Below are 25,922 nucleotides of genomic sequence, written 5' to 3'. Positions count from 1 at the left end.
TCAGCATCTGTTTTGCAGTGAGTGAGGACAGTGGCCCCACCAAGCTCCTTCCCCAGGAACTACACTCAGGAGCATCTCAGCATCCAGCCACCAGAGTCTCAATTGTGTCTATGAACATCTGTGCTTAATTTATTTTGTGCATATCATTAGCAAGGTGTGTCCTAAGGTACCAGAAAAGCCTTGAAAGAGGTTAGTTTTTGGTCCTGGAAAATACTAGAAACATTTTTCCATATAAACTGATGGTAACTGCTTCTTCACTTCATACCATTTGTGTCTACAAAAGGTTTCAGGAATGCTCTACTTCAGGAGTGGGGGAGACCTGTATTAGTTGAGAGTATTATTCTCAGTTTCAATTCACTTGTATCATTATGGCCAGAGACAATAAGGAATCAGCATTCTTCTTCATTTTCATTTTCTCAGTGTAAACCTGGTAACCTATTCCTTTAAAAAGAGGCAGTCTATGATTAGATCACACAATTTAGTTTTATGAGCTTCTCAATTTATGGGCAGGTTTTCTTCTCATATTGAGCAGCACATGCTATGAGCTTAGTAACTGGAAAAAAAAAAGCAAAAATTTCAGCCTTCTATAAAGCATAAACAGGGATTAGAAAAATGATATTTTGAATACGGCAAAAGTTATATATGAAAAGTTGCTGAGATTAGTCCTTTTACAAATTAGTCATTTTAAAACAGTAGATATTCCTAAGGTATCTAAGGCAGCTAGAATGTCTAAATTACTTAGATATATAATGATCCAATCTTCTCATACATTAAAAAAAATTTTAAACTATTACGTAACTCGGCAAGCAAAAACAGCAATTTTGGGTCTCTACTTCTCCATACAAATTTTATTTATTTTTCTATTCTTTCGTGCTTTATTAAGGTGTAATTGACAAATAACACAATACATTTAAACTGTACAACATGATAATTTGGTAAATGAACACGCCGTGAAAGAACTGCCACCACTAATTAATATATCCATCGCTGCACACAGGTTTTCTTTTTGGTGAGAACACTAAAATTCTAGTCTTTGCAAATTTCAGTTACACAGAATAGTATCATCAAACCATAGTCAACATGCTATATATTAGATCTCCATAACTCATTCCTCTTAAAACTGGAAGTTATACTTTTCGACTAACATTTTCTCACTTTGCCCAGCCCTGTGCCAACCACTTTTCTACTCTCAGTTTCTAGGACTTCAGCCTTTTTAGATTCCACATACAGGTGATATCACACAGTATTTGTCTTTGTCTGATATATGTCACCGAGTCTAATGCCTTCCAGATTCACCCATGTTGTTGCAAACGGCAGGATTTCCTTCTTTTTAAAGTCTGATGTTCTAATTCATGTATATGATGCACCATTTTCTTCGTCCATTCATCCACTCATGGACACTTACATTGTTTCCATACCTTAGCTATCATGAACAATGTTTCAGTAAACGTGGGAACACAGATAGTTCTTTGAGATACTGATTTCCTTTGGAAATACACCTAGAAGTGGGATTGCTGGTTCAAATTGTAGGAACCTCCTACAATTTTAATTTCTTGAGGAACCTCCAGACTTTTCCATAATGGCTATACCAGTTATAGTCTCAGAGGGTTCTGTTTTCTTTACATCATGCCAGCATTTGTTTTCTTGTTTGTTTGATAATAGACACCCGAGGTGAAAGCTCATCGTGGATTCTGATTTTCATTTCCCTGAGGATTAATCAAGCTGAGCATCTTTTCATACACCTGCTGGTCATCTGTATGTCTTCTTTGGAAAAATTTCCATTCAGATCTATTGCCCATTAAAAAAAAATTTTTTTAAATGTTTTATGTGAGAGAGAGACAGAGCACGAGTGGGGGAGAGGCAGAGAGAGAGAGAGGGAGGGAGACACAGAATCTGAAGCAGGCTCCAGGCTCTGAGCTGTCAGCACAGAGCCCGACACAGTGCTCCAACTCACAGGCTGTGAGATCATGACCTAAGTGGAAGTCGATGCTTAACCAACTGAGCCACCCAGGGGCCTTTCTATTACCCTTTCAAAAAAAATTTTTTTTTCCTTTTGACGTTTATTTATTTTTTAGAGGAAGAAAGAGCGGGAACGGGGTAGGGGCAGAGATAGAGGGAGACACAGAATCCAAAGCAGGCTCCCAGGCTCCCAGCTGTCAGCATGGAGCCTGACACGGGGCTCAAACCCACAAACTGCAGGATCATGACCTGAGCCGAAGTCAGACGCTTAACCGACTGAGCCACCCAGGTAGCCCTTATTGCCCATTTTTTAAGTGAGTTATTTTTTTGTTTTGTTTTGTTGCTGTTGAGTTGTATGAATTCCTTGTATATTGCAGATATTAATTCCTTACCGAATAGGTAGTTTGCAAATATTTTCTCTCATTCCACAGTTGCCATTTCATTTCACTGATGGTTTCCCTTGCTGTGTAGACATATTTCATTTTGATATAAACCCCCTATTTTTTTTGTTTTTGTTGCCTTTGACTTTGTTGTCAAATCCAAAAACCATTGCCAAGATCAATGACGAAGAGCTTACTTACCCTCTATGCTTTCTTTTAGGAAACAGTTTCAGGTCTTATGTTCAACTTTTTAATCCATTTTGAGTTAACTTTTGTATATGGTGGAAGATAGGGATCCAGTTTCATCATTTTGCATGTGGATATTCAGTTGTGCCAATTTACTCCACTCTGCTTCCTATTAATCCTAACTTTCTGTTGACAAACGTTAAATTTTAAGTCCCAAATTAGATCCATTTCATCCTCTGCTCCTTTGTACAGTTATTGTCATTTGTACTACATCTATATGTTAAAATCTGCTTTAGTCAATCTTGTGCAATTCAAACACAATAAAATATATTCATATAGCCTTTCTTATTCACCCGTATATTTACATTTTTATTTATGGTTACCATTTCATTTTTGTGTGTGAATTTGAGTTACCACCTGGTGTCATTTCCTTTCAGCCTAAAGGATTTCTTTGTATTTCCTCTTCTTGGTATTTCTCCTGAAGTAGCACGGAATTGGAAGGATCCAAGTTCATGTTACTTCTTGTTGAACTTCTGAAAATAAACTTATTTCATGTTGTTTGTCCACTTTTGTGCTTATGGTGAGATGGTTAATGTGTTGTCAGTTACCTATCATGGCCAAAAGTTAAAGTCTTAAGGTACTTTTGCATTCTCAAACGTGCATTCAACAAATATTCATCAACTATGTAATATCCTATTTTTTGGCTCTTAATCTTGTAGGGTAGGAAGAGAAAATCAAATTACTTGTAAGTTTGTATAGCCAGTGTGGAGAGCTGAGATACAAAGTCAATTGTTTTGCTATAAATACTGTACTTACTCTACCGTAACTCTCTAACACATTTCAATAATTTTCATAGACTTTTATAATTTTGTCTGCTATAATATTTCTTTCTCCTGATACTATATTTTCAAATTATTTCATATAGATAAAATAATTTTCTCATGAAAGCATTGGAATAATATTAAAGAGACTTTATAGTTCAGGTATTTTACTAAAAGACTAAATTTTGCTCAAATTATTCTGAATTAGTGAAGCTAAGTCACCTAAAGGATACATTTCCAACAGAATGGTATTAGCTCAATCATGTTTTACTTTTCCATGGGCTATTGAAATTTTAGGGTCAAGAGCATACATTGTTGGTTTTTTTAATGTTTATTTATTTTTGAGAGTGAGACCGAGAGAGCACAAGCTGGGAAGGGGCAGAGACAGAGGGAGACACAGAATCCAAAGAAGGCTCCAGGCTCTGAGCTGTCAGCACAGAGCTTGATGCTGGGCTTGAAATCACCAACTGTGAGATCATGACCTGAGCCAAAGTCGAATGCTTAGCCAACTGAGCCACCCAGGTGCCCCAAGACCATACATAGTTTGAATAACCATGACCATTCTCACACTTCAGACCCTGGTGAATTCTAGTATGTTATAGGTATTCCTTCCTCATTCATTTTTCCTTCTCTTTCCTCTAATAAGTTAGCACAACTTGTAGGCTATGGCACACATTTAATACTTTTATGCTGCTTCGTAGTGAATCCTATGGTTTCAAATGTAATTTGTTTTTCCAAGATACTACAGTATTATGCTGAACATCACAGTAGATAATTCAAAAGGCAAGCAATTGAGAAATATGCCATCACATGCAAATTAATGTCTGATATAAGAGTCAAAGGAGAGAATTAAGATTACTTAGGTAAAGAGAATTTCAAAAGTCTTCAAGTTTTGTTAGTTTTGAATGTCATACTGATCCTTTTATGATAAGGTAGCCGGACTTCAATAAAAGATAGGTCAATCTGAAGTCCTTATAAACTCTTACACTAAACAGTTAGTAAAATAGACTGAGATACAAGAATGACACATATTCCACAGCACTCTTTTACAGAACAAAGTGTATCCCCAAGTCACTGAGGTTGTTTCTGTGTCCCAGGACAGTGAATGAATGAGGTATTTAGTGGTTTTCCCGGGGCTACAGAAGCAGGGTAGGGAGTTTACAGGGCTTTGGTAATTTCATTCTCACTTTGAAGAAGAACCAGTCCTTGTTGTAATAACGGTTGAAAGCAAAAGACCAATGAATTAATGAAACTAGTTTTTAATCTATGATCTGACGTCCTTAATAATAACAATATAGTTCTTTAATATATCTTTTCCATGATGGGCCATAGTAGTTTCAAAACCTCAATTACAAAATAATCTTCTCACCTCTTGTTCTTTAATCAGGTGCTTACCAACTTTTAACTTTTCTTATACCATCTCTTTGTCAAACTCAGTACCCATCCTACCATTTCCCCCCTCAATTTGCTGTCATGAAGTGATCTCCTTCTCCTTTGAAATTCTCTAAGGAGGGTCTACATATTTTGTCATTTAGAATGTTTAACTTTGCAGTAACCTCTTTTATTCATAATCTTGTTCAAGACCTCATTCAAGAATTCATCCTTGACTAATCATTTTCTATGAGTATGTTTTCTTCTAAACTTCTATATACAATCTAAATTCCATTAGCGGCTGAATAAACCCAAGAAAATTCATCCACTCTGGCAGAGTCTCAGTTGCCTAATTTGTAAAGTGGGGACGACATTATGTATTTCAGGTAGAAGCTGCAAGAATTAAATTCATCATCTGTATTAATCCTCACAATCATTTTTTTATAAACTTTGAAAGATAAAAATAATAAATGATAGTAATTACAGGAATAGTGCAGGAAAACCCACTATACTTTCTAAAGAAATTATACCTCATGCACACACTCACATGTACTACAGAAAGAAACGCTTGTGACACATCCTGTTCTTCTGCAATATAGTTGAAAGCTCGCCAAAGAGCGACACCGACATCATCTGCTCCATCAACTTCATCATCTGTGTTAACAACGAACACAAAACCAATTCTGGGAAAAGAAGGTGAAGAAGGAATGTCACAACTAACCCTTGAGTCACAACCAACCACCATTTTTAAACATTACTAGACTATAACATCTAGATGGACGGAATGTGTTAATAGAGGGGGGAGGGGAAGTACTTAATTTGAAAAGGTTTGATTTGTAAAGACTATTCACCAACATCCGCCTACCTATTGGATTTTTCCAAACTGTCAAACTCTCTCTGGTGGTGATATTATTAAATGATTGTGTTTTTCCAAGAAAAAAAAAGGGAAAGTGTATTCTTAACCCAATCCCAGGGAAATGGATCCATCTATAAGCACCCAAAGTGATGAGATCACTTTCCCAGGAAATAATGGGATAAATGAGATTACCAAGCAGCTTTGATTAACATGGTCGATCATAAAGGTAAATGATACTTCACAACAGAGCTGTGTTGTGTTGGGCATTAGAGACCACCACTGCTTTGAATCCCACATTAACACTCGATGCAATACTCCTTAATACAACATGAATTTCACAGATTTCCTTCAGTTGATAGTTTAATGTTATAAACTGACAATTACCTAAGAGGAATTTTGTGATAATAGAGAAGTTCAGCAAGTTTTATAAAGTCCAAGGTATATTCTTGGGCAGGATCAATAAACAGAACCTAAAAGAAAGTAGATAGTTCATAATCACTATTTTGTTTTAACATTTTGGAATTTTCATGAAATTCAAGTTTAGTCTGATTCCTGTAGCTAAAAGTATGAAATTCAAGGTACAATCTTTTTTTAAAGAAATTTCTAGCAATACTAAAGAATTTTATATAAGAACTTCACAGATAATGAAGGATTTCTAAAGGCTGCACATCTGAATAAGACATGGAATTTAATTACCAGATTATTCATCCTCTTTCTGAACCACAGCACAAAGAAAATTTTTTTATGTGAAGTGAAATATCGTATTCTAAATGTGCACTGGATTTTAATATTTTTAAAAGATAGTAATTGAATTTTGAAAAAAAATAGCATTGACATAACTGCTCTCTCTACCTTGCTGTAGGAAATTTGTCTTTGTGGGAAAAAAGTATTTTCTACACATTTCAAAGTTCTATAAGGTTCTTTAATATTGTAATAGTGAACTCAGACATGGATGGTAAAGTGATATTTCTGTGTTTTTCCCTGAAATGTACTAAACTTTAATCATTAGTTCTTTATTATACAGAAGGAAAAAGTTCAATCAAATTCCTTTCAGAAAATGTAAAAGTAACTCACCACCAATATCATATTGGTATTATAAAAGCACATGTAAACAAGAAGAGGCAGATTATGTGACTCTGCTGGCTTTGGACAGTCAGTCATGCCACCTTAAGCTTGTTGCATCAGGTGAGTATTTCCTTCTTATTACACAGATGTCTATTTACCAAGAACAAGGTAATCCAGAAAGAATGCTGACATCTCTATAAAAGATGTATATAAAATGTCAAAATAAAACTCACCAAATTATGAAAATTACGCCTTATGGAAGGTACAGTTCCAGGGAACACTGGCTTTAGAAGCTCCTGGCAACTTGTAGGCCATGTAACGTACAGATCATCATTTTCTAGGTCATTGATCCACTAGAAAAGAATCCAGAAATCTTTAAGTATATTAACACTTAAATCATCTTCAAAGCCAATTTTTATTCTATCAAACAAGTAAAATCGTACACAGAAATTTATATATTTCTGATTAAATGGAAGAAGCCAGTTGAATATTCTTTACATTAAGGAATACATCATGTACAACAATCTTTATTACCATGGCCTTTAAGAGTAAGCCTTCCCCCCCGCCAGAACAACTGACTTCTATTCAGGTTTGTTTTTCATATTAAAAAATAAAATTGGGGGTGCCTGGGTGGTTCTGTCAGTTGAGGGCCTGCCTCTAGATTTCAGCTCAAGTCGTGGTCTCATGGTTGTGGGATCAAGCCCCTCATCAGACTCTACGCTGGGTGTGGATCCTGCTTAAGATTCTCTCTCTCCCTCTCCCAGTAGCCTCTCCCAACCCTCGCATGTGTTCTCTCTCAATAAAAATGAATAGGTAAGATTGCATAGAAATTACTCTCCATAAACTATTTGAGAGAGATAAGTGTTTATCTTAATTATCAGCAGTAGAGGAGGCAATGAGGTCCTCCACCTCCCTTCTCAAATTTAAACCCTCAGACATAAGGAAAATAAAACATGATACCTTGGAAAGCCAATTAGAATCAAGAGGTAACTACTTACACTAGACTAAGCCGCCTGCCTGAAACATGCTAAAAGCGGGCGGAAAACATATAAACCTTTGTTTACATGGAGGTAAGGTCAACCAACAATCAAGAGTCAAGGAGTTACAATCCTTGAAAGCAGGAGGCGTTAAGGGAAAAGCTCCATGCTCACCTCAATTCTATCCCTAGGGGCATTTTCAAAATTGCAGCCTGGAAGAACTAATTTAAACTGAAAGTGACAGCCATATTGTGCTGGAAAGACAGAAGTTAAAATTAGGGTTTCCTAAATGGTAGGAACTGGGCCAGGGTGGGGGTGGGGAGAATCCAGGAGAGGAGGAAACTGCAGGGAAGAAAACAAACTGTCTTTATACAAATTCCTCTCATTTGCTGACTACTAACCTGCACACGTGAGCATACACACACATACTCACCTCAACACTGCCAAAAAAAAAAAAAAAAAAAAAAAAAAAAAAAAAAAAGAAGCTAGGGGGAATTGACACTGGGAAGTTGAAACTGCAGCCAGGGCATGGTAATAAGGAGACAGAAGTTGAAGTTCAAAGTGTTAAGACTTTGGTAAACACTGTGCTTTGAGAAAAGGAGAGGGAGGGCTAGCCCCTAGAAGTGAGACACACAGCAGAAGAGCTCTCACAAAGCCCAGAAACCTGCCTCAACAGAGCCGGGGGAGGCCTGCTGCCTGGACTGCTGGGCAAACCTTACAAGCCTTTGCTTCCGTGACTTTACATCGGCAATTTGGGGCTCCTCTCAAAAACTGCCATGTAAATAAAGGACCAAATATTACAACGTAAGAGAAAAACCAGATAACATAGGACTTACACAAGGACTTTAATGATTTACATATTAAAAAAAGAACAAAAATAGGGCCACCTGAGTGGCACAGTCGGTTAAGCATCTGACTTCGGCACAAGTCATGACCTCATGGTTTGTGAGTTTGAGCCCCGCGTCGGGCTTGCTGCTATCGGCATTAAACTCGCTTCAGATCCTCTGTCTCCCTTGCTCTCTGCCCCTCTCCTGCTCATTCTCTCTCCCTCTCCCTCAAAATAAATAACTTTAAAAAAATAAAAAGAAAATGGATGGAAGGATGGAAAATGTTAAGAGAAAAACCTATTTTTTAAAAACAGAGCCAGCAGGATATTCTAGATTTTACTTAGTTTTTAAAAAAAATTTTTTTAAATGTTTATTTTTGAAAGAGAGAGACAGAGCACAAGCAGGTGAAGGACAGAGAGAGAGAGGGAGACACAGAATCCGAAGCAGGGTCCAGGTTCTGAGCTGTCAGCACAGAGTCCAACATGGGGCTCAAACCCACAAACTGTGAAATCATGACCTGAGCCAAAGTCAGTTGCTTAACTGACTAAGCCACTCAGGCGCCCTGGGATATTCTAGATTCTAAAACTCTATACTTAAATCCTAATTAGTTCTTACAGTTCTCAACTGTAGACTGGACACGGAGGAAGACAGTGATAAGTCAGCTGGAGACAGGTCAATCAAGTGTATATTAACTAAAGTACACAGAGAAAAAAACAGTGCAAAAATTCAAACAAAGGGTAAGAGAGATGAACGACACAGGCAAACGGTCTATCACATGCCCCTGAAAGTCCCAGAAGAAAGGAGGGAGGAGACCATTGGGACTGAAGAAATTAGGCGGCTTCTGCAGTGTTCTAGAGGTTTTGGAGAGCTGAACCAAGTCAGAGGCAGTGGTTTCAGAGAGAAGACTGAATTCAGAGACACACACACAGAGGGACAGGTAAGAGGGAAAATCTAGGGTAATTCGTGGCTTTCAGAAAGGAGCAGCATACCAACACTGAGACAGCAGCTGTAACAGAAGCAGGTTGTTGAGGGGAGAGGACAGGAAAGGGAGATGGTTCAGTCCGGGACGTACTGAAGAAGTCCATAAAGACACGCGGGCAGGGGTAACTGGGTCAGCTGCAACAATTTCCATTTTGTGGTTAACAAGTATGATGGGGATCTGTGATTAGCTTACTTCTGCTACCATCTGTCCTGGTAATACTGAGGGGAGGGAGAAGGGAGAACTTCAGTCTCCCTGGAAAAGTAGGTAGTGATATATCTTGTTTATGTTTCTGAGATAACTCCTGCCAAGATGTGAAGGTAATGGGAACAGTTCTAAAGATCCTGGCAATATGCTAGGAATCCCCTATGAACTGGAAATCTTGGTAGACTCTAGGAGTGTCTAGATCAGTTCATTGTTCTCTGGGAATCCGAGGCCAGTGGAGGAAAAGGCACCAGAGTAGAGGATGTGAATATCTGATCCCCCTGATCACTTAATATGGGTTTTATGTGAAAAATTGGCCTTATAATGCTTTATGTATCTGTCCCACTGAACCTGATTAATGATTGGAGGCAGAGTCACTTTTAATATGGATCAAAATAGCTGGAGGTGTTTACTGAAAATGCAGATTCCTTGGCCGGCCTTCAGACCTACCAAGTAGCAAGAATCTCAGAATAGGGCCTAGGAATCTCCATGTAAAACAAGTGCCCTTGGTGATTCTTACCACAAATACTGCAGTTAGAACAAACACTACAGCAATGGCCCAATTTATAGCATGGGTGCTGGGTAAACTCACCTACGTGATACCCTGATCCACTTTGGAGAACTACAGAGACAATGGAAATTGGGTGCATAGGCCCAGAGACTGAACTGCCCATTTCTCACTTCAAGTAAATTTACAGAAGCAGCAGCAATGAGCTTTGTGAGCTTTGTGAGCGTGACCTCACAAAGCTGCATCGAGAGCTGGCATTGAAATTCCAATGAACTACCTCTATTAGTTTCGTTGGTCGCAACTCTGACCTTTGTATCTACTGGGCTGCCAAGACACTGAATAAAAGACATTGTTATTAACAGAGTAGAACCTACCAGACAATCTCCTCAGTGTCCTAGGAGCTACACAGGTCAGCAAAAGGACACAAGGCTGGTCATGGTGTTACACGATGACTCTCTTTCTGAGAGAAGCAAAACACTTAAAAGATTTATAATTTATACCTTTGGGTTTTCTTGAGGGAGTGGCATCAGCAAAATGGCTAAGGAATTCCAAAACTCCACCCTTACATAAAAGCAACAAAAAAACTAGAAAATCTGGGGGGGGGGGAATCAACATCAGAAGAACTATGAAAACTAACCAAAAGCTTGCAGCAACCTTGAGAATACTGAAGAAAAATGGCTGAGTCTCAGTAAGAGCAGTGAGATTTGTGGTGTGATAAGTTATCCCAGCCCTATCTTCTGCTACCAAGCTTATCAGTAGCTTTGACAACAGCAGCCTGAATTCCAGTACCAATATTGGAGAAAGTACAATGGACTTCATTCTGAAAGAATTCTAGTTTTTGTTTGAACGGTCTGGTGACTTCCTAGAAAACCCACTGAAGACCAGGGCTTTATCTGACTGAGTCATAACAGTGTTAGAGCTGCAAACCCAATTTGAGGAAAACATTTATGGGCAAATGTTTTAGTTACTCCTCCCTGAGGCAACAGAAAATGGTTGGGATGGAAGCAGAGTAGTCAAAATCCAGTGAAGAAAGGTTGGGGAATGAGACGTTTTGGGAAATAGGGTTTTAAGACATTCTGGCATATTCCTGGGATTTTCTAAACGGCCCTGCACATGCCCAGGGAAGACTGAAAGGCCCCGAATTCTCTTCTCAGGTTGACTCTGAAGTTCTGTGCAAGCAGGGAGTGAAGGCTGAGGCACATGCACACCGCTTGGCTGAGGGTCTGACCCAAGCTGCCCCCTCCTCCCTCAGCCACACACATAGAGCCCCTATTCAAGACTGGGAGGTTTTCTGGGTCCGGGGATTTAAGTAAATCTCTGTCCAAAATTGAGTAGATGACTAGGCTAGAATAACAGAGATTTCCATGGCCACACACAAAAAAGAATATAGACTTTACAAAGTTAGTTCAGAGAAGACACTAAACAAATGATAAAAACAACAGCAAACAGTTAACAACAAACCCAGGGAAGGTGAGAATCTGACTTCTAGTTCAAAATGTCCCATGTTCAACAAAAAATTAAGAGGCATTGAAAAATCCTAAAATACACATAAGAAGACAATTCCATTTACAATAGCATCAGGAAGGATAACATACTTAGAAATAAGTTTAACAAGTAGTAGGCTTGTACACTGAAAGCTACAAAAGATCACTGAAAGAAAATAAAGACCAAATGGAAAGGCATCCCATATTCATGGATCAGAAGACTTAATGTATTAATATAGCAATACCTTCTAAATTATCTATAGGTTCAATGAAATTTCAATAAAAATGCCAACTGTCCTTTTTCCCGAAATGGACAAAATGATCCTATAATTCATAATGAAGGGCAAGGGTCCTAGGAGTGCCAAGATAATCTTAAAATAAAATAAAACAAAACAAATTTGGAGGACTCACAATTCCAATTTCAAAACTGACAAAAACTACAGTAATCAAACAGTGTGGCGTCTGCATAAGGGTAAGATATAGATCAATGGAACTAAGAGTCCAGAGTAAACCCATGTGTCTACGGTAAGCTGATTTACAACATTATGGGGCTTGGGTGGGAAATTTGCTGTCATAGACTGTGGGGCCCACTGTGGGTACCAATTTACATTCTTAATCTGGATAAAGAATTCATTTCCTCTGCCTGTGCTGTCTAGTGTTTGTTTTTAATCTTATCACTGTCATTTTGTGACAAAAACAAAGAATTAGAGCTGTTTTGATAGGATGACAAATGGCTAGGGTGACTTGGGAACTTTAAAGGAAATTGAAGAAAATGATCATAAGCAACTCAGGAATATGGCTACATCACGGATATCCCAGAATAGAAGACAGAAAATTGCAGCTAGGGGCAGGGGTAGTTTTGGTGGAATATGACCCAGCCCCCTTCATGATGGGGGGTCTGGCACATTAGACTGAAAAGGAATTACAATGCAAAGGAGCCAAGCATACAATTGTATGGTCATTTTTACAGACTTTAACAAAATACTAGTGAAACCTGATGGACTGTGGCAAGACAAGAAACAGGAAACTAAACTATATAAAATTTAAGTTGTGTCTCCTGACGTCTGGTGAGAGAAACCTAAAATGGTTAACCAAGGATGGGAGAATATTCAATGACCTTCTTGAGTTTTTACTCAACTTTTAAGCAAGCAGATTTTAAGAAATAAACTGCCAGGGTTTGTTTTGGGGAGGGTATAAATACAGAGGTTGAAGTAATCTAACTCAGTGACTCAGCTTTTTCTGTAAAGACAAAAAGTACAGAAACAGATCCAGGGGGAGAAAAAGAATTAAACGCAAAGTATTGCTTTTGTTCATGAATACCTGTTTTGACATTAAGGCATCCAACAGATTTTCTGAGTGCTTCCTATGTGATAGGGCCTGTTGGATGCTGAGGATATTTAACAAAGTCCTGGTTTTTATAGAGCTCACATGCCACTGGAAGAAGATTATATGTAAACAAATAAATACATATCATATTGGGAGGTAGCAAATCTAAGCAAAAATCAAGCTTATGCATGAGTTAATTTTGCTTTCACAGACCAGGGTGAAGAGTACTCAAACCCAGAGCTCTGCATTTCTTGCCAGTTTTTTTTAAAGGAATCCAGAAAATCAACTCTCACAAATAATTATCTACTGAAAGCAGACACTTTCCAAGTGGAAAAATAAAAGCATTTGAGACACAAAATTTCCCTTAATAATATGCAAAAAAGGGTATTTAAAAAATTAAGCTATTATTTAGCCTTTAAAAAGAATAAAATTCTGCCACATGCTACAACATGGATGAACCTTGAAAACAGTATGCCTAGTGAAATACAGACAGAAATGGGCAAACACTATATAATCTCACCTTTATGAAGCACTTAGAAAAGGCAAATTCATAGGGACAGAAAGTAGAACAGAGGTTACCAGGGAGTTTGGGGAGAAGGGGAGAAGGAGTTATTGCTGAATGGCTCAGAGTTTCTGTTTGGAACAAAGAAGTTCTGGAAATGGATCTTGGTGATGACTTTACAACACTGTGAATGTGCTTAATACCACTAAATCACACACTTATAAAGGTTAAAGGAGCATATCTTATACACATTTTACCTCAATAAAAAATTACTTTGATACTCTTAGAATGGAAAAGAACGTCTCCTAAGGTGTCCAAGAGCTGGATCAAGAGAGCTGTCACAGCAGTGCAGTGGGGAAATGGCACTGGGGGCAATGGGGACAGCATCAGGCTGCCCCTCTCCAGTGGTGACTGGCCTTCGTGGCCAACCCGGGAGGACCAGGATGTTATTTTATAAATGGAGCTGCAAGGTTTCCTTATAGATTTATTTCTTATTAAGAGTAGTCTTGAAGACTACTTTCCTTTTCTTATTGTAGCCCACACTCCCAGTGTCTTCTACAAATGCACGAATGCTTGAAAGTCACAAAGTATTAGGATTACTAACATGGTCATTCCTTTTTCTGATGAAACATTTTTAGAGAAGACATCTGTTAATGGAGCTTAGAGATTTCCAAGTCAAAGTAAAATCTAGCCAATGAGACAATATGGTCTAAAGAGCAGTAAAACACAGTAGCAATAAACATTTATAACAAGGCACTTAGTGTTCTAGAGAATACACTAATAATACCCTAGAGAATAAACTAATTAATAACTTAGGGAATATGGCATTTCGTTGTTGCTGTTGTCTTTCCATGATTCTTGGATGGTAGACTAAATTTGTAAGTGAGAAGGCTTTTCAGGTAGGACAGAACTATAAAAACTGAGATACTTCCAAGAAAATCCCTTAAATTTTTACATGAGACAGTTAGCAAGATGTTCAGAGAGGTTATGCCTCTTTACATTAAAAAAAAAAAAATTTTTTTCTGGGGTGCCTGGCTGGCTCAGTCAGTGGAGCAGTGTGACTCTTTTTCTTGAGGTTGTGAGTTTGAGCCCCACGTTGGGTCTAGAGATTACTTAAAAATAAAATCTCTAAAAATTTTTTTTTCCCCAATCATAGAAAGTAAAATATACCTGCTAAAAATTTGGCCTTTACAGAAAGCATGAAGAAAAAGACCCAACTACCCCTTAAACCACATCATCCATTAATAAGAACATCTTGATACATTTCCTTCTGATCCTCTATCTTATCATGTAAGATAATCTTTTTTTACTTAACATGTAAAACATTTTTTTAATTTAATTTTTTTTAAATTTAAATTAAAAAAATATTTTTTACTTAACATGAGAGCACAGTCATTGTTCCTGACAATCCTTATACACACAATCCTTATAAACATAATTTTGGTGTCTGAATAATACCTGAGCACATGGATATAAAATTTACAACATTTCTCTATTACATACTTAACTCATTTCTATTTTGCTTTAAAAACATGCAGTGGTGATCATATCTTTGGGTATAAACACTTTTCTCCATTTCCCACTATTTCCTTATGTGAGTTTCCAGTGAAATTACTTGATCAAAGTCTATAAATGCTGTAAAGGCACCACAGCCACAACTGCTTCAAAGTCTTTGCCAATTAATGCTCTTTCCGTTTGTCTTTATATCTGTCTATATTTCCTCAATTAAGTTGCAGTTTGTATTATTCATTATTAAGATTATTACATAGTAAAGATATTATCCAGGTACTTGCATTTTTATATTATGAATAAATCACTGTGTCTTCCAAGTGGCTTTTGGAAATAAAGCTTTTGATCTGCTGTCACTTCAAACCCATCTTACTGAAGTCTTATATATTGTAACAGCTGTCTTGGAGGAGTTTTAGTTATATAATCTGCCACATGATACTTTTATTTTCTCCTTTCTAACTGCCAAACTTTTTTATACTAATGTTAAATCATAATGGTGATATTATGTTGTAATTAGAATGTTCCTAGTTTCACAACTAAAAATTATGTTTTATGTTGGTTTGAGATAAATAATTACTTATTCGTTCAAAGAATATTTATATTTATGGAGTACCTACTAAAACCAGGGGTATAATGGTGAGAGGAAAAAAATGGATAAAAATTCCTACTTTCAAGTTTATATGGTCTAGTAAGGAACAAAGTCCTCAAAGAATCACAGGACAAAATTGCAAAATTATAAAAACTAACTGCCCAAAGTATAAGGAAGGATTGGTAATCGTGTAACAATAAATACGTATACAGACACACACGTGTGTGTACGTGGCGGGGTAGAAGGGGTTAACTCAGTGGGCCGCGCTGCTCACACTTTGCATGTTCTGTACAAGGGCTTGTTTCCGTGACAAAGGTCCTCTAGGTTGGTTTCCGGTAACTGAGCCCTTAAGAGGTTTCGACTGCGGCCTCTCTCCCTCACGGAGGACCTCGCTGCAGGCTCCGGCAGTCTGTACAGAGCGAACGTGAACATGACAGGATGAACACCTTCCTTCCGTCTGAGGGCCAGGAACTTGAGTGGCTGACCTCAGTCACCCAGCCACCGTATGCCTACACAACAGACCGGCTCTAGCGCGCCTGGCGTGGTCACGCGGGAAGTGAAGCACGTGGGAGCTTGCGCCCGGTCTCCCCTGGACTTCACCTCGTGCTTTCTCCCTCTGCGGACGCCACTCTGTGTTCTGCTCACAACAGCCTGTAACCTCGAGTATGACAACTTCTAGGCTCCGTGAGTCCTTCTGGCGAATCGCCGAACGTAAGGGGATGCTGGGACTCCTCTGCACAGGGCACACAGGAACACATCCTCCAAAGCTGCTCTTGGTCCCAGCTGTTGGGAGCTGTAGCCGGAAGAGCGAGCAGGAGCCGCCCGGCTGGAGGGAGCACGGCGAAGGGAAAGTGGGGAGAAGAGTATTTCACATCCTAGAAACGAAAGGAGGGAGAAGGCCACCGACAGCCTCACGGGCCTCACTCGGGAGGGCATCGGAGCTGCGAGCAGGTGGGGACGAGAGCAGACGCCCAATCCCGCAGGTGCAGCACCGACCGGAAGGCTTGCGGCCACTGTTAACCGGCCAGACGAGCTTGTCGTGATGGTAGGTGGCATCCTTACATTCCACTGATTTTAATCGTGGATGTTCAATTCTTGCTGTCGTTCATGGGGTTATTTGTGTTTATTATTTTTTTTAAAGCTGGGACGGATCCTGAACGAGTGAGTTCTTGCGAGGAAACGCAGAGAACAGGACGGACAGGAAAGCTAATACAAGAAATCAGAGGGGAGGAGTCTGTATTTTCACTTTTCTTCGGAGTTCTCCTGCAACCTTCTCCAAAATGCTTACATTTATTTGAAGGCCTGCCAACAATGGGTTTTACGTTCAGTCTTAAAGCTACTAAAGGTTTTTAAACTACATGAGGGGCGCCTGGGTGGCTCAGTACGTTAAGCGTGTCGGACTTCCGCTCAGGTCACGATCTTCTGGTTAGTAGGTTTGAGCCCCGCATCAGGCTTTTTACTGACAGCTCGGAGCCTGGAGCCTGATTCAGACTCTGTGTTTCCCTATCTGTCTCTCTCTCTGCCCCTCCCCTGCTCGCACTCTGTCTCTGTCTCTCTCTTAAACATAAACATTAAAAAAACCTTTTTTAAAAAAGAACTACACATAAGCACTTACCATTATAGAAGAATGCCTAATATCTAATGCATAGGTATGGTCCCAAACATGGGATTTTAATTTTAAAAATTTGCTCATATCTTCTTGGCTGATCCCAAGATTGTGAAGGCCATTCATCATTTTTCCTTCTAGTTTCAGCATATCCAAAATTCTTTTAAAGAAAAGAAATGAGTTTTACTTTCATTTGCCACATTAAAAAAAACTTTAATGTTTAGAAGTTTCTTAAAGCATTAGAAACAGATTCCACTGGTATTTTTATGAATATCAGGAAAAATATAAAACTTATTAACAAACAAGGAGTTCTAATTATCTAGGGTAAGCTCATGTTGACTTTTTGTGTACATTGACAAAATCTATTTAAAAGGCAAAGCAACAAGATATATTTATTACACTCTTTAGCAAAGAAGTGAAGATATGCTCATCCCTGAGCAAGCCAAAAATGAAGGGAAAAATATACTAGGTCACCATTTTGGTAAATCAACTAATAAAACAAGGGGACCCATGATATAAAATTTTAGCACAGAAAAAGCCCCATTAAAACATGAAAGTTCACATCTGTTTAGAACACACACTAAAATTTCTCATCATATATGTAACACTTTGAGAGCTCTTAAACATGACAGGAAGATTACTGCTAAAAATAACATCAATATACAATCCCACTGGCAAAAAGTTTGGGCAATTTGATTCCTTACACTTATACTGATCAAGCTCACACTGTGTTCCAGGTAAGTCTACGTCCTCCCCAAACAGAGCGCACCTCACAACTGCCTCAGGACGTCCTGGTGATGCAGGCGAGGCCCAGACAGGTGGTCTCCTGCCCAGGCCTCTCAGTGGGTGAGGACAGAGCTGGGGTATGAATGCTATAGGAAGGCAGTGCTTCCCTGTATCTGTAAAGGTAAGACTTTACGGGTAGTGGTAAAGTGTGTGTGTGTTTGCAAAGGTAAAGCTTTCCCAGGCAAGAAAGGACTTTATTGCTTTTTGAAACCAAGTGTTAAAATTCATATTTATAATAGTTAACCGAACTGCTTCATCACAAAATCCAACCACGGAAGAAGTCACTTCGCTTTTCAGAAATGAACAGAATCAGAATAAAGCAATGTGTGGATTTCAGAATACCATGCTCAGGCAGGCCTGGAGAGATCTACATTTAGAAGGCTCAGATCTAATATCCGAACTCTTACAAAAGCTGGTTTTTGTTAGTGTTGTCAGCTGGCCTGGATGACTTGGCTCTGAATGTCTGTACCCCAGGCACTCCTGACCACTGCTTTACAAAGCACCGTTTTTACCCACCCGCCTCCAATCTATGAGAAGATGACGTGTATGCTCAAAAGAACACTAGCTTAGATCCCCCAAATCCCAATCTAATTATAAGATTTAGTCTGGGCTACCATGCTACTTCATGTGAGGCTTCTTGAAATTCTTAACCCCTTTGGTCTAAATTCTCTTATTTTGTAAGATAAAAATTCCGGATTGCTTGCCAGTGCTCTCTCCGTTTTTAAAATTTTATGATGTGGGGCACCTGGGCGGCTCAGTCGGCTAAGCCTCTGACTTCAGTTCAGGTCATCGTCTTGTGGTTCATAAGTTCGAGCCCCATGTCAGGTCCTGTACTGACAGCTCAGAGCCTGGACCCTGCTTCAGATTCTGTGTCTCCCCCTCTCTCTGCCCCTCTCCGGCTCATAGTCTTTCTCTCTCAAAAATAAATTAAAAAATTAAAAAAAATGAACATTTTACGATGCTTACTGGTCACTCTTTTTGGACAACTTTAATATTCTCCACAGTTTTTGGCGCCTGGGTGGCGCAGTCGGTTAAGCGTCCGACTTCAGCCAGGTCACGATCTCGCGGTCCGTGAGTTCGAGCCCCGCGTCGGGCTCTGGGCTGATGGCTCGGAGCCTGGAGCCTGTTTCCGATTCTGTGTCTCCCTCTCTCTCTGCCCCTCCCCCGTTCATGCTCTGTCTCTCTCTGTCCCAAAAATAAATAAACGTTGAAAAAAAAAATTAAAAAAAAAAAAAAAAAAAATATTCTCCACAGTTTTTGTATCTACCATCTTTGTTATCCCAACCTAGTCTCCAAGGAAAACCATCAAGAGAAAAACCTGATCGAGTTACACAGTACACTGGAAAGAGCATGAGGTTTTGAATCCTGCTTTTTGCCAGCTGTATCCCTATCTTTGAGTGACACTAGTGTCATTTTCCCATCTAAAAGAGAGAATGGTGATAATCACTGTATAAGGTATTAAGATTAAATTAACTCACTACTGGGCATACAGCTGTCCTCTATAAGCATTAGTTTCTTCCTTGCTCTTTTCAAATCCTGAATTTTGGCTACCAATGGGGAAAAAAAAAGGTTCTTTAAATATGCTAGGTCTATTTATTAAGAAAATGCCTTATATCTATAGATTGTGAAACAAAGTAATTTTTCATGCTTCTCTTTGAAACAGGTACTATCTTTAGGTTGGCTTAGAGCCCTTTATTGGCTTCTCCAGCCCTGAAGACAAAAGGCAAAAATCCGAAACTGGGTCGCGCAAGCTGACCCTTCTCACGTGTGTGGCCTCAGCTTCTTCTGGCTTCTCACTCCACAGCCCGGCCAAAGGAGTCCACTGTCATTTTCTCCAAATACCCCATTGCTTGCAGAACCTCTACTGTCCACTTTGCCTGATTCCTCCTTTAGGTGTTAGCTTAAATTATCACTTCCTTGAAGAAATCTGACATTTCTACTTGTCCCTATGTTCCACCAAGAACTAGTTTAAATCTCTGGAGTTATAACCTCCCAGAGCACTGCACTTTATCTTTTATAATTCACACTGTCATTATATATTTGGTATCAGTTATCCGACTAGACCACTTATTTCTATCTCTACCATTATACCCCCAATATTGACCAGCTTCTGTAGCATGCAGGCACTCAGATATTTACTGAATTGAATTTTAATATTGAATTAATTTGCAATACTGAATTCTAATGCTGCGTGCATTACAAATACCTATTTATCAAGAGCCCCGAAGGATTGTGAGTCAGATAACTTCAGATACACAAAGAAGCCCCATGCAAGCAGGGATATCAAGACGCCTTTGTTCCGTCTGTCTCTTTGGCAGGTATACTGTGGTGACACCACTCAAGCAGAACAGGTTGGTTATCAAAATGCTTAATATCCACTTGGCACCAGCTTGTCTGGTCAAATCTGTGGCTGAGGTGATTGTTCAAAGAAAAAGATGAGTCGGTGGCTCTAGGGCACAGGTGTGAAACACCATTTATGGAGCTCCAAATTTGCTCAGCCCTACCTGCCTTCCTCCCTGGTCACTGCTACAGCCTCCTGCTGTCTAACCTCGCTGGGGAGGAGAGCCAGGCTCGGCCTGGGCCATGACTGAACCACTGCCGGCCTGACCCATGGAGGCTCCAGCTCCTCCCACTACTTCCAGGACCTGAAGGTCACGGTGCATGGTATCAGGCCTCAACAAGCCAAAATGCAATGAGACAGGAGATGGGAAAGAAGCTAATTCCTCACTCCCAATCTTTTCTTAAACAGGCAATTCTGAAGTACTAGTGGCACAGGACCTTGCTCTAGATTTAGGACATAATTTCAGTAATAGGATATTTTCCTTCCTTCTCCTCTCTCCTGAATCACTTCCTTTCATGCTCCACACTGGTTTTATTCTACATGTTCTGGTTTCTTTTGGAGAATTTGTTTATTTTGGGCTAAAAATGCCAGAAAACCTAAATATCCTCACGCGTTTTCTTTTCCTCCTTGGAGGGAATTACAGTAGTTACGACTAGTGATTTTGTATTACGTGTTGTGCAGATTGCTACCTACCAGGTGGAGGAGCCAAGGGGGCTTTATTTCTTGAACAGCCTAAAGCCTTTCTAAATTACTGGGCAAAATGTTCCTATGAAGACTTTCCCGAAATCTACCCACCATTCTTCTCCCTCTCTCAAAAAAAATTTTTTTTAATGTTTATTCATTTTTGAGACACAGGGGTTGTGTGGAGAGAGAGAGGGATACAGAATCTGAAGCAGGCTCCAGCCTCTGGGCTGTCAGCACAGAGCCCAAAGTGGGGCTCGAACTCACGGACCGCGAGATCATGACCTGAGCTGAAGTCAGACGCTTAACCGACTGAGTCACCCAGGCATCCCTTTTTCTCCCTCTCTTAAACCCACTTTCACTGTTCCTGAGCACAGATGAAGTTTTGTCCCCCTGAAGCTCACAGGCCAGGAGCTAACAACCACTCTACTCTATGTACAGTACTTAGCCTACAGATACTTCATTATCATTTTTCCCAAGGATCCAACTAAATAAAGAGAAAAGCCTCATTTGAACTACTATGTTTCTCAGTCATTCCTATACTTTCCTACTCTTTCCAAATTGGTAAGAAAAGATGATAAACATTTAATTAACTGAAGTTCAATGAAAGTTTATTCAATTGAATTAAAATAGAATATCTGAACTAAAGTATTGTGTTTACTCAGTTTACCTTATTAATTTTTAAAGTAGTTTTATGCTTCTCTTTAAATGTAAAATAATTTCAGATTGAGTTTTCTTCTGTTTGACCCTTGACTAATTTATGGATCAGTGGCCATGATAAACACAATACTTTGTAATTTTGCCCTACAGCATTTTTCAAGAATTGTTTTTGACCTAAACAGATAATACCCTGCATTCTATAATTTCAAATTTCCTTTCTGACAAATAGAAGTCCTTTAAACTCTTTTTGTTTTCATTCTTCTGGGGAAATGTGTCATGTTCCTTTCAGTTCCTTTCTGGAGGGTAGAAGTCCTCAGCTGCTCAGCCCAATCCCAAGGAACTTCCCTGCTAACGGACAGACCTACTCATGAAAGACCGTTCCCAACAATGTGACAAGTATAGGACGAAAGTTCAGAAACTTCAATTTTCACATCTGAACAGATGTTGCCAAGGTCTCTCCCAATTCTGCGTTCTAAGACACTTGTGAGTACTCCACTAAAATAATAACAGAATTCTGCCCATGACAAATACAAGACTTTCTGAAGTCTTGCACAAACACATGTATTTGACTTACCTTTAAAGTAATTATTTGCATTTTGGCAAATACAAAACTTAGGACAACATTTGCCTTTATACAAGTCATAGTTAGTTTGTATCAGTAATTCAATACTTACCTAAAAGGATCATAAGCACTCATATCCACACGAAGTCCATTTATGAACAGACAAGCATCACCTGGCTGAATTTCAAATCTAGCATGAAGACCCTTGAAATAGAGCAGGGGAATGGTTAACCAAGTCATGTACCAACAGTGATCTATGCCAGGAGTCAGCAAACTTTCTGAGGGTCATATAGTAAGTAGTTTAGGCTTTGCCGGCCACATCATCTCTGTCACAACCACTCAACTCTCTCCTTACAGCACGAAAGCAGCCACAGACATGTAAACAAATAGGCGTGACTATGTTCCAACAAAACCTTTATTTATAAAAACAGGTGGCAGGCCAGATTTGGCCTATAGCTGCAGCAGTTCACCCACCCAAGCTAAGTGATGGAAATCTTATGATAGGTTAGAGATACAAATACCCAAATATTTTGATTCTGCAATACAGGATATTAACGGTCCACTTCAGGGCGCCTGGCTCTGTCAGTTAACCATCTGACTTCAGCTCTGGTCATGATCCTCGCGGTTTGTGAGTTCAAGCCCCACAATGGGCCCTGTGCTGACAACTCAGAGCCTGAAGCCTGCTTCAGATTCCGTGTCCCATCCCCTCTCTCTCTGCACTTCCCTTGCTCTCAAAAATGAATAAACTTAAAAAAAAAAATAAAGTTCTAATTCTATGACAATTACCTAATTCATTTTGTATCGCGTGTGTATGCAGTTGTACACACACTTAGAATTTGATAGGTGCCATACACCTAACCCAGGACTCAAAACTTGGGTGTATCTGTAAATATTTGTTGGAGATCACTCTAAGTTCATAAAGGCTTCCATTAAAGACTTATCTCAATGTTGTTTTTCATTCAGTAAATATCCCCTGAGCACGCGCTCTGAGCTAGAAACCACTCCAGGCACTAGAGCAGTAACAAAGGTACAGAATGTGACCTTCTTGCCAGTGAGGGGGTCAAATCAACTTTAAAGCCTAGTCTTGCTACTTAGTCACGGTAAAGTTTGGATACAGTTATTTGCTTCGTATGTCTCAGTTTCATCATCATCATCTGCAAAACGGGTGTACTTATTCCCATCTCACATGTTATAGGCTGTAGATGTGATATATATCGGTGCCTACTCACATATGCGGCACTCACAAGCTAAGCTTTTATTATTACTGTTAGCAGGGCAGGCAAATTCATTTAGAAGGAAAAACAATTTCAAAACAGTGCATTTCAGTGATGCTATGTGAGTGACCTAACGGAGACTTCTATAAATTATTCTGGAAAGGCAGGTGAAGCAATTAACATGAGGAGATTCAGAGAAGGCTTGGCAGAGGTAAATTTTTCTCTATGGTGATCACTCACCACGACAGGTTACATAAAGAGAAGGGAGAGAAGGAACTAAATTTGTAATAGGACAGAAAGTATTTCCACTTGATTTACAGAATACTAGCAAGAGGTTAAACCTGAGAAGATTCATAGGTGAAAATAGGATTTACCTTTAGCTATTTCTATGCCTTTCTATCGAAGACTTATTCTAAGAAATCTGCATTCCAACTTCATAATCTACAAATGTCTAATGAACTCATCACTGTTTTCCCCAAAACTTGCCCTGAACCTTCACACACATGGCCTCCAGCTCTCTCCAGCACCTCATTCATTTTTAGGCATCTCAACAGTAAGGAGACAGCATATCAAGTACACAGATCTATACTAAATTGCTAATTCCCTCAAGAATGCTGATGCCAGCCCCTGTGCCTCGAACAAAGAAGATACTCAAAAAAGGGTAATAAATTAAACTCAGTGGATTTGATTGCTAAAATACTGTCTACTGGCGACTGGCCGACAAGTTCTTTCTCATTCCCCTCAGAGGAGTGAGCCTTAAATCCTGGAAAATTACCCTGAGAATATGATTTAAGGTAGCTTTTCGCAAATCAAAAGGTAACACTTCAGTTTCCAGCAATATGATGAACCAGAGATCCTGAAATTCTACTAAAAAAAAAAAAAATACAACATGCTGGATTAAAATATTAATAATGCCCTCTAAATAAATGGTTTAGTTCTTAAAAGTGAAGCATCTAAGGGCAGAAAAGAAGTAGGAAGAGGAGTCAAGGATGTAAGTGAACACTGAAGGCCCTGCCCCCAAGGAAATCTCAAGCTTCCCAGGTAGCCTAAAGCTTAGGGTTTTAAGGGTGGGCCCACCCGGGGCAGGGAGGAATGTCAGATCCTTGTGCACACAAAAGAGTATTATACTCACAGCGAGCCTGGCAGAAGCAGCACGGAAATTTGCCGATCTCCCCTTGGTTCTTGGCAGGGGGAGAACAAGTTTTCAGTAAGGATTCATGACCTCTTTCATTTTTAGGAGTTTGAGGCTTGACTTCACACTATTTTTAAGGTCTAAAACACATACACAGACCTTTTATTGGAAGTGGAATTAAGCTGGGGGTGCTCCTAGGCTTTGAGCAGAAATGAATACAAATTCCCAGTGAGAAACAGAACCTCATTCAAAAAGAGGGGATAAGCTGAGGCTGAGGAGAGATCCAACTGGCAGAGAAGTAGGGAAACCTGTAGTTCCCTCGTCCCTCAAACACAGCAGTGTTGAGGCCAAAGGACTTTGAATTCCAAGAGTCCAGGCTGCAGAGTGACAAAGACGTCTCCAGGGACCCACGGGGACAACCTGGCGGGTCATAGGTGCGTGATTGCAAACTGGGAAAGATAAAACAGGCTGTATAACGCAGGGACGGGAGGGATCCCCTTCTGCACAGAGACAAAGGGATGAAAAAGAGAGACTAAGGAAGCGTAGGACTATATCTGGACAAGAGAAAAACCACAGAGTAGGACAGGGAAAGATCCGATCTCAAACTGTGGGGCTTCCTCTGAACTGAGGCCGGCTGCCCTGTTTGTGCACCTGGGGAGGAGGGGAGCCAGTCCTGGGCTCAGTACCTAGTTCAGAGGTGCAGTCTGCAGTGGGAGAAAGTGATCCTCTCCCTGGAGTGCTGTGGGAAGAAGGTATATAACCATTCAAAGGACAAAGGCTGCCTGTGCCCACCAGCCAGAAGTCCTATCTGCCACGCGGAGTGGCTCTTCCCCGGAACTGGGATGCACAGAGCAGAGCCCTTTAAGACATCGGGGTTTAAATCCCAGCCATGAGCCAGGGAGATGCGAGAGTTGGGGGAGTGGGGCAAACTGCTTCGTTCACGCCCTCCTGCGGCACCGCAAGGATGGCCTGAACGAGTGGTTTGGGACACCTGGTCGGTGAAGGAGAGACTCAAGTGTCGCCATTTTTCTCCCCACCACCTCCAACATGTGGCATCAGGGAAGGGACAGCAGGTTCACAGTGGAGGCGGGGACCTGCACACACCAAACCACGCCCCTCTGTGCCTGCTGACTCTGGATCTACTGGGGCAGGACAGATGTTAACCAGACAGCCCCTCCTCCAGACCAGTGCTGCCCCTGGTTCCAAGGCCCCCAGTGGTTTTGCATTTTCTAATTCTTGGACAATTCTTGTTTTGTGTGTGTGTATATATATAAATACACACACTTTTTTTTTCCCCCCCTCTTCCTTTTCTCCTTATTTCTTCCCTTCTCTAGTCTGGTTATTCTGGTTGTTGGTTTGTTTAAGCAGACATATTGAATCTATTCTCTTTACTATTC

General features: G+C 39.9%; 1 protein-coding gene across 4 annotated transcripts in view; it reads right to left on the bottom strand.

Annotated features, from left to right (window-relative positions):
* Positions 1-25,922, bottom strand: part of UGGT2 (UDP-glucose glycoprotein glucosyltransferase 2) — a 195,987-nt gene that overhangs the window by 95,272 nt on the left and 74,793 nt on the right. For all 4 annotated transcript variants that reach the window (XM_086709349.1, XM_025924004.2, XM_086709355.1 and 1 more), the window contains 5 exons: positions 22,292-22,383; positions 17,159-17,309; positions 6,872-6,991; positions 5,958-6,043; positions 5,265-5,400 (listed from right to left, as the gene is read on the bottom strand). In XM_086709349.1, the coding sequence (XP_086565475.1) occupies positions 5,265-5,400; positions 5,958-6,043; positions 6,872-6,991; positions 17,159-17,309; positions 22,292-22,383 (585 nt within the window). The remainder of the gene's footprint in view (positions 1-5,264; positions 5,401-5,957; positions 6,044-6,871; positions 6,992-17,158; positions 17,310-22,291; positions 22,384-25,922) is intronic.

Source organism: Puma concolor, chromosome A1 (genome assembly GCF_028749965.1).
Source record: "Puma concolor isolate L17-30 chromosome A1, mPumCon1.1.hap2, whole genome shotgun sequence".
NCBI classification, from domain to species: domain Eukaryota; kingdom Metazoa; phylum Chordata; class Mammalia; order Carnivora; family Felidae; genus Puma; species Puma concolor.
This window is presented reverse-complemented; position numbering and strand designations above follow the sequence as displayed.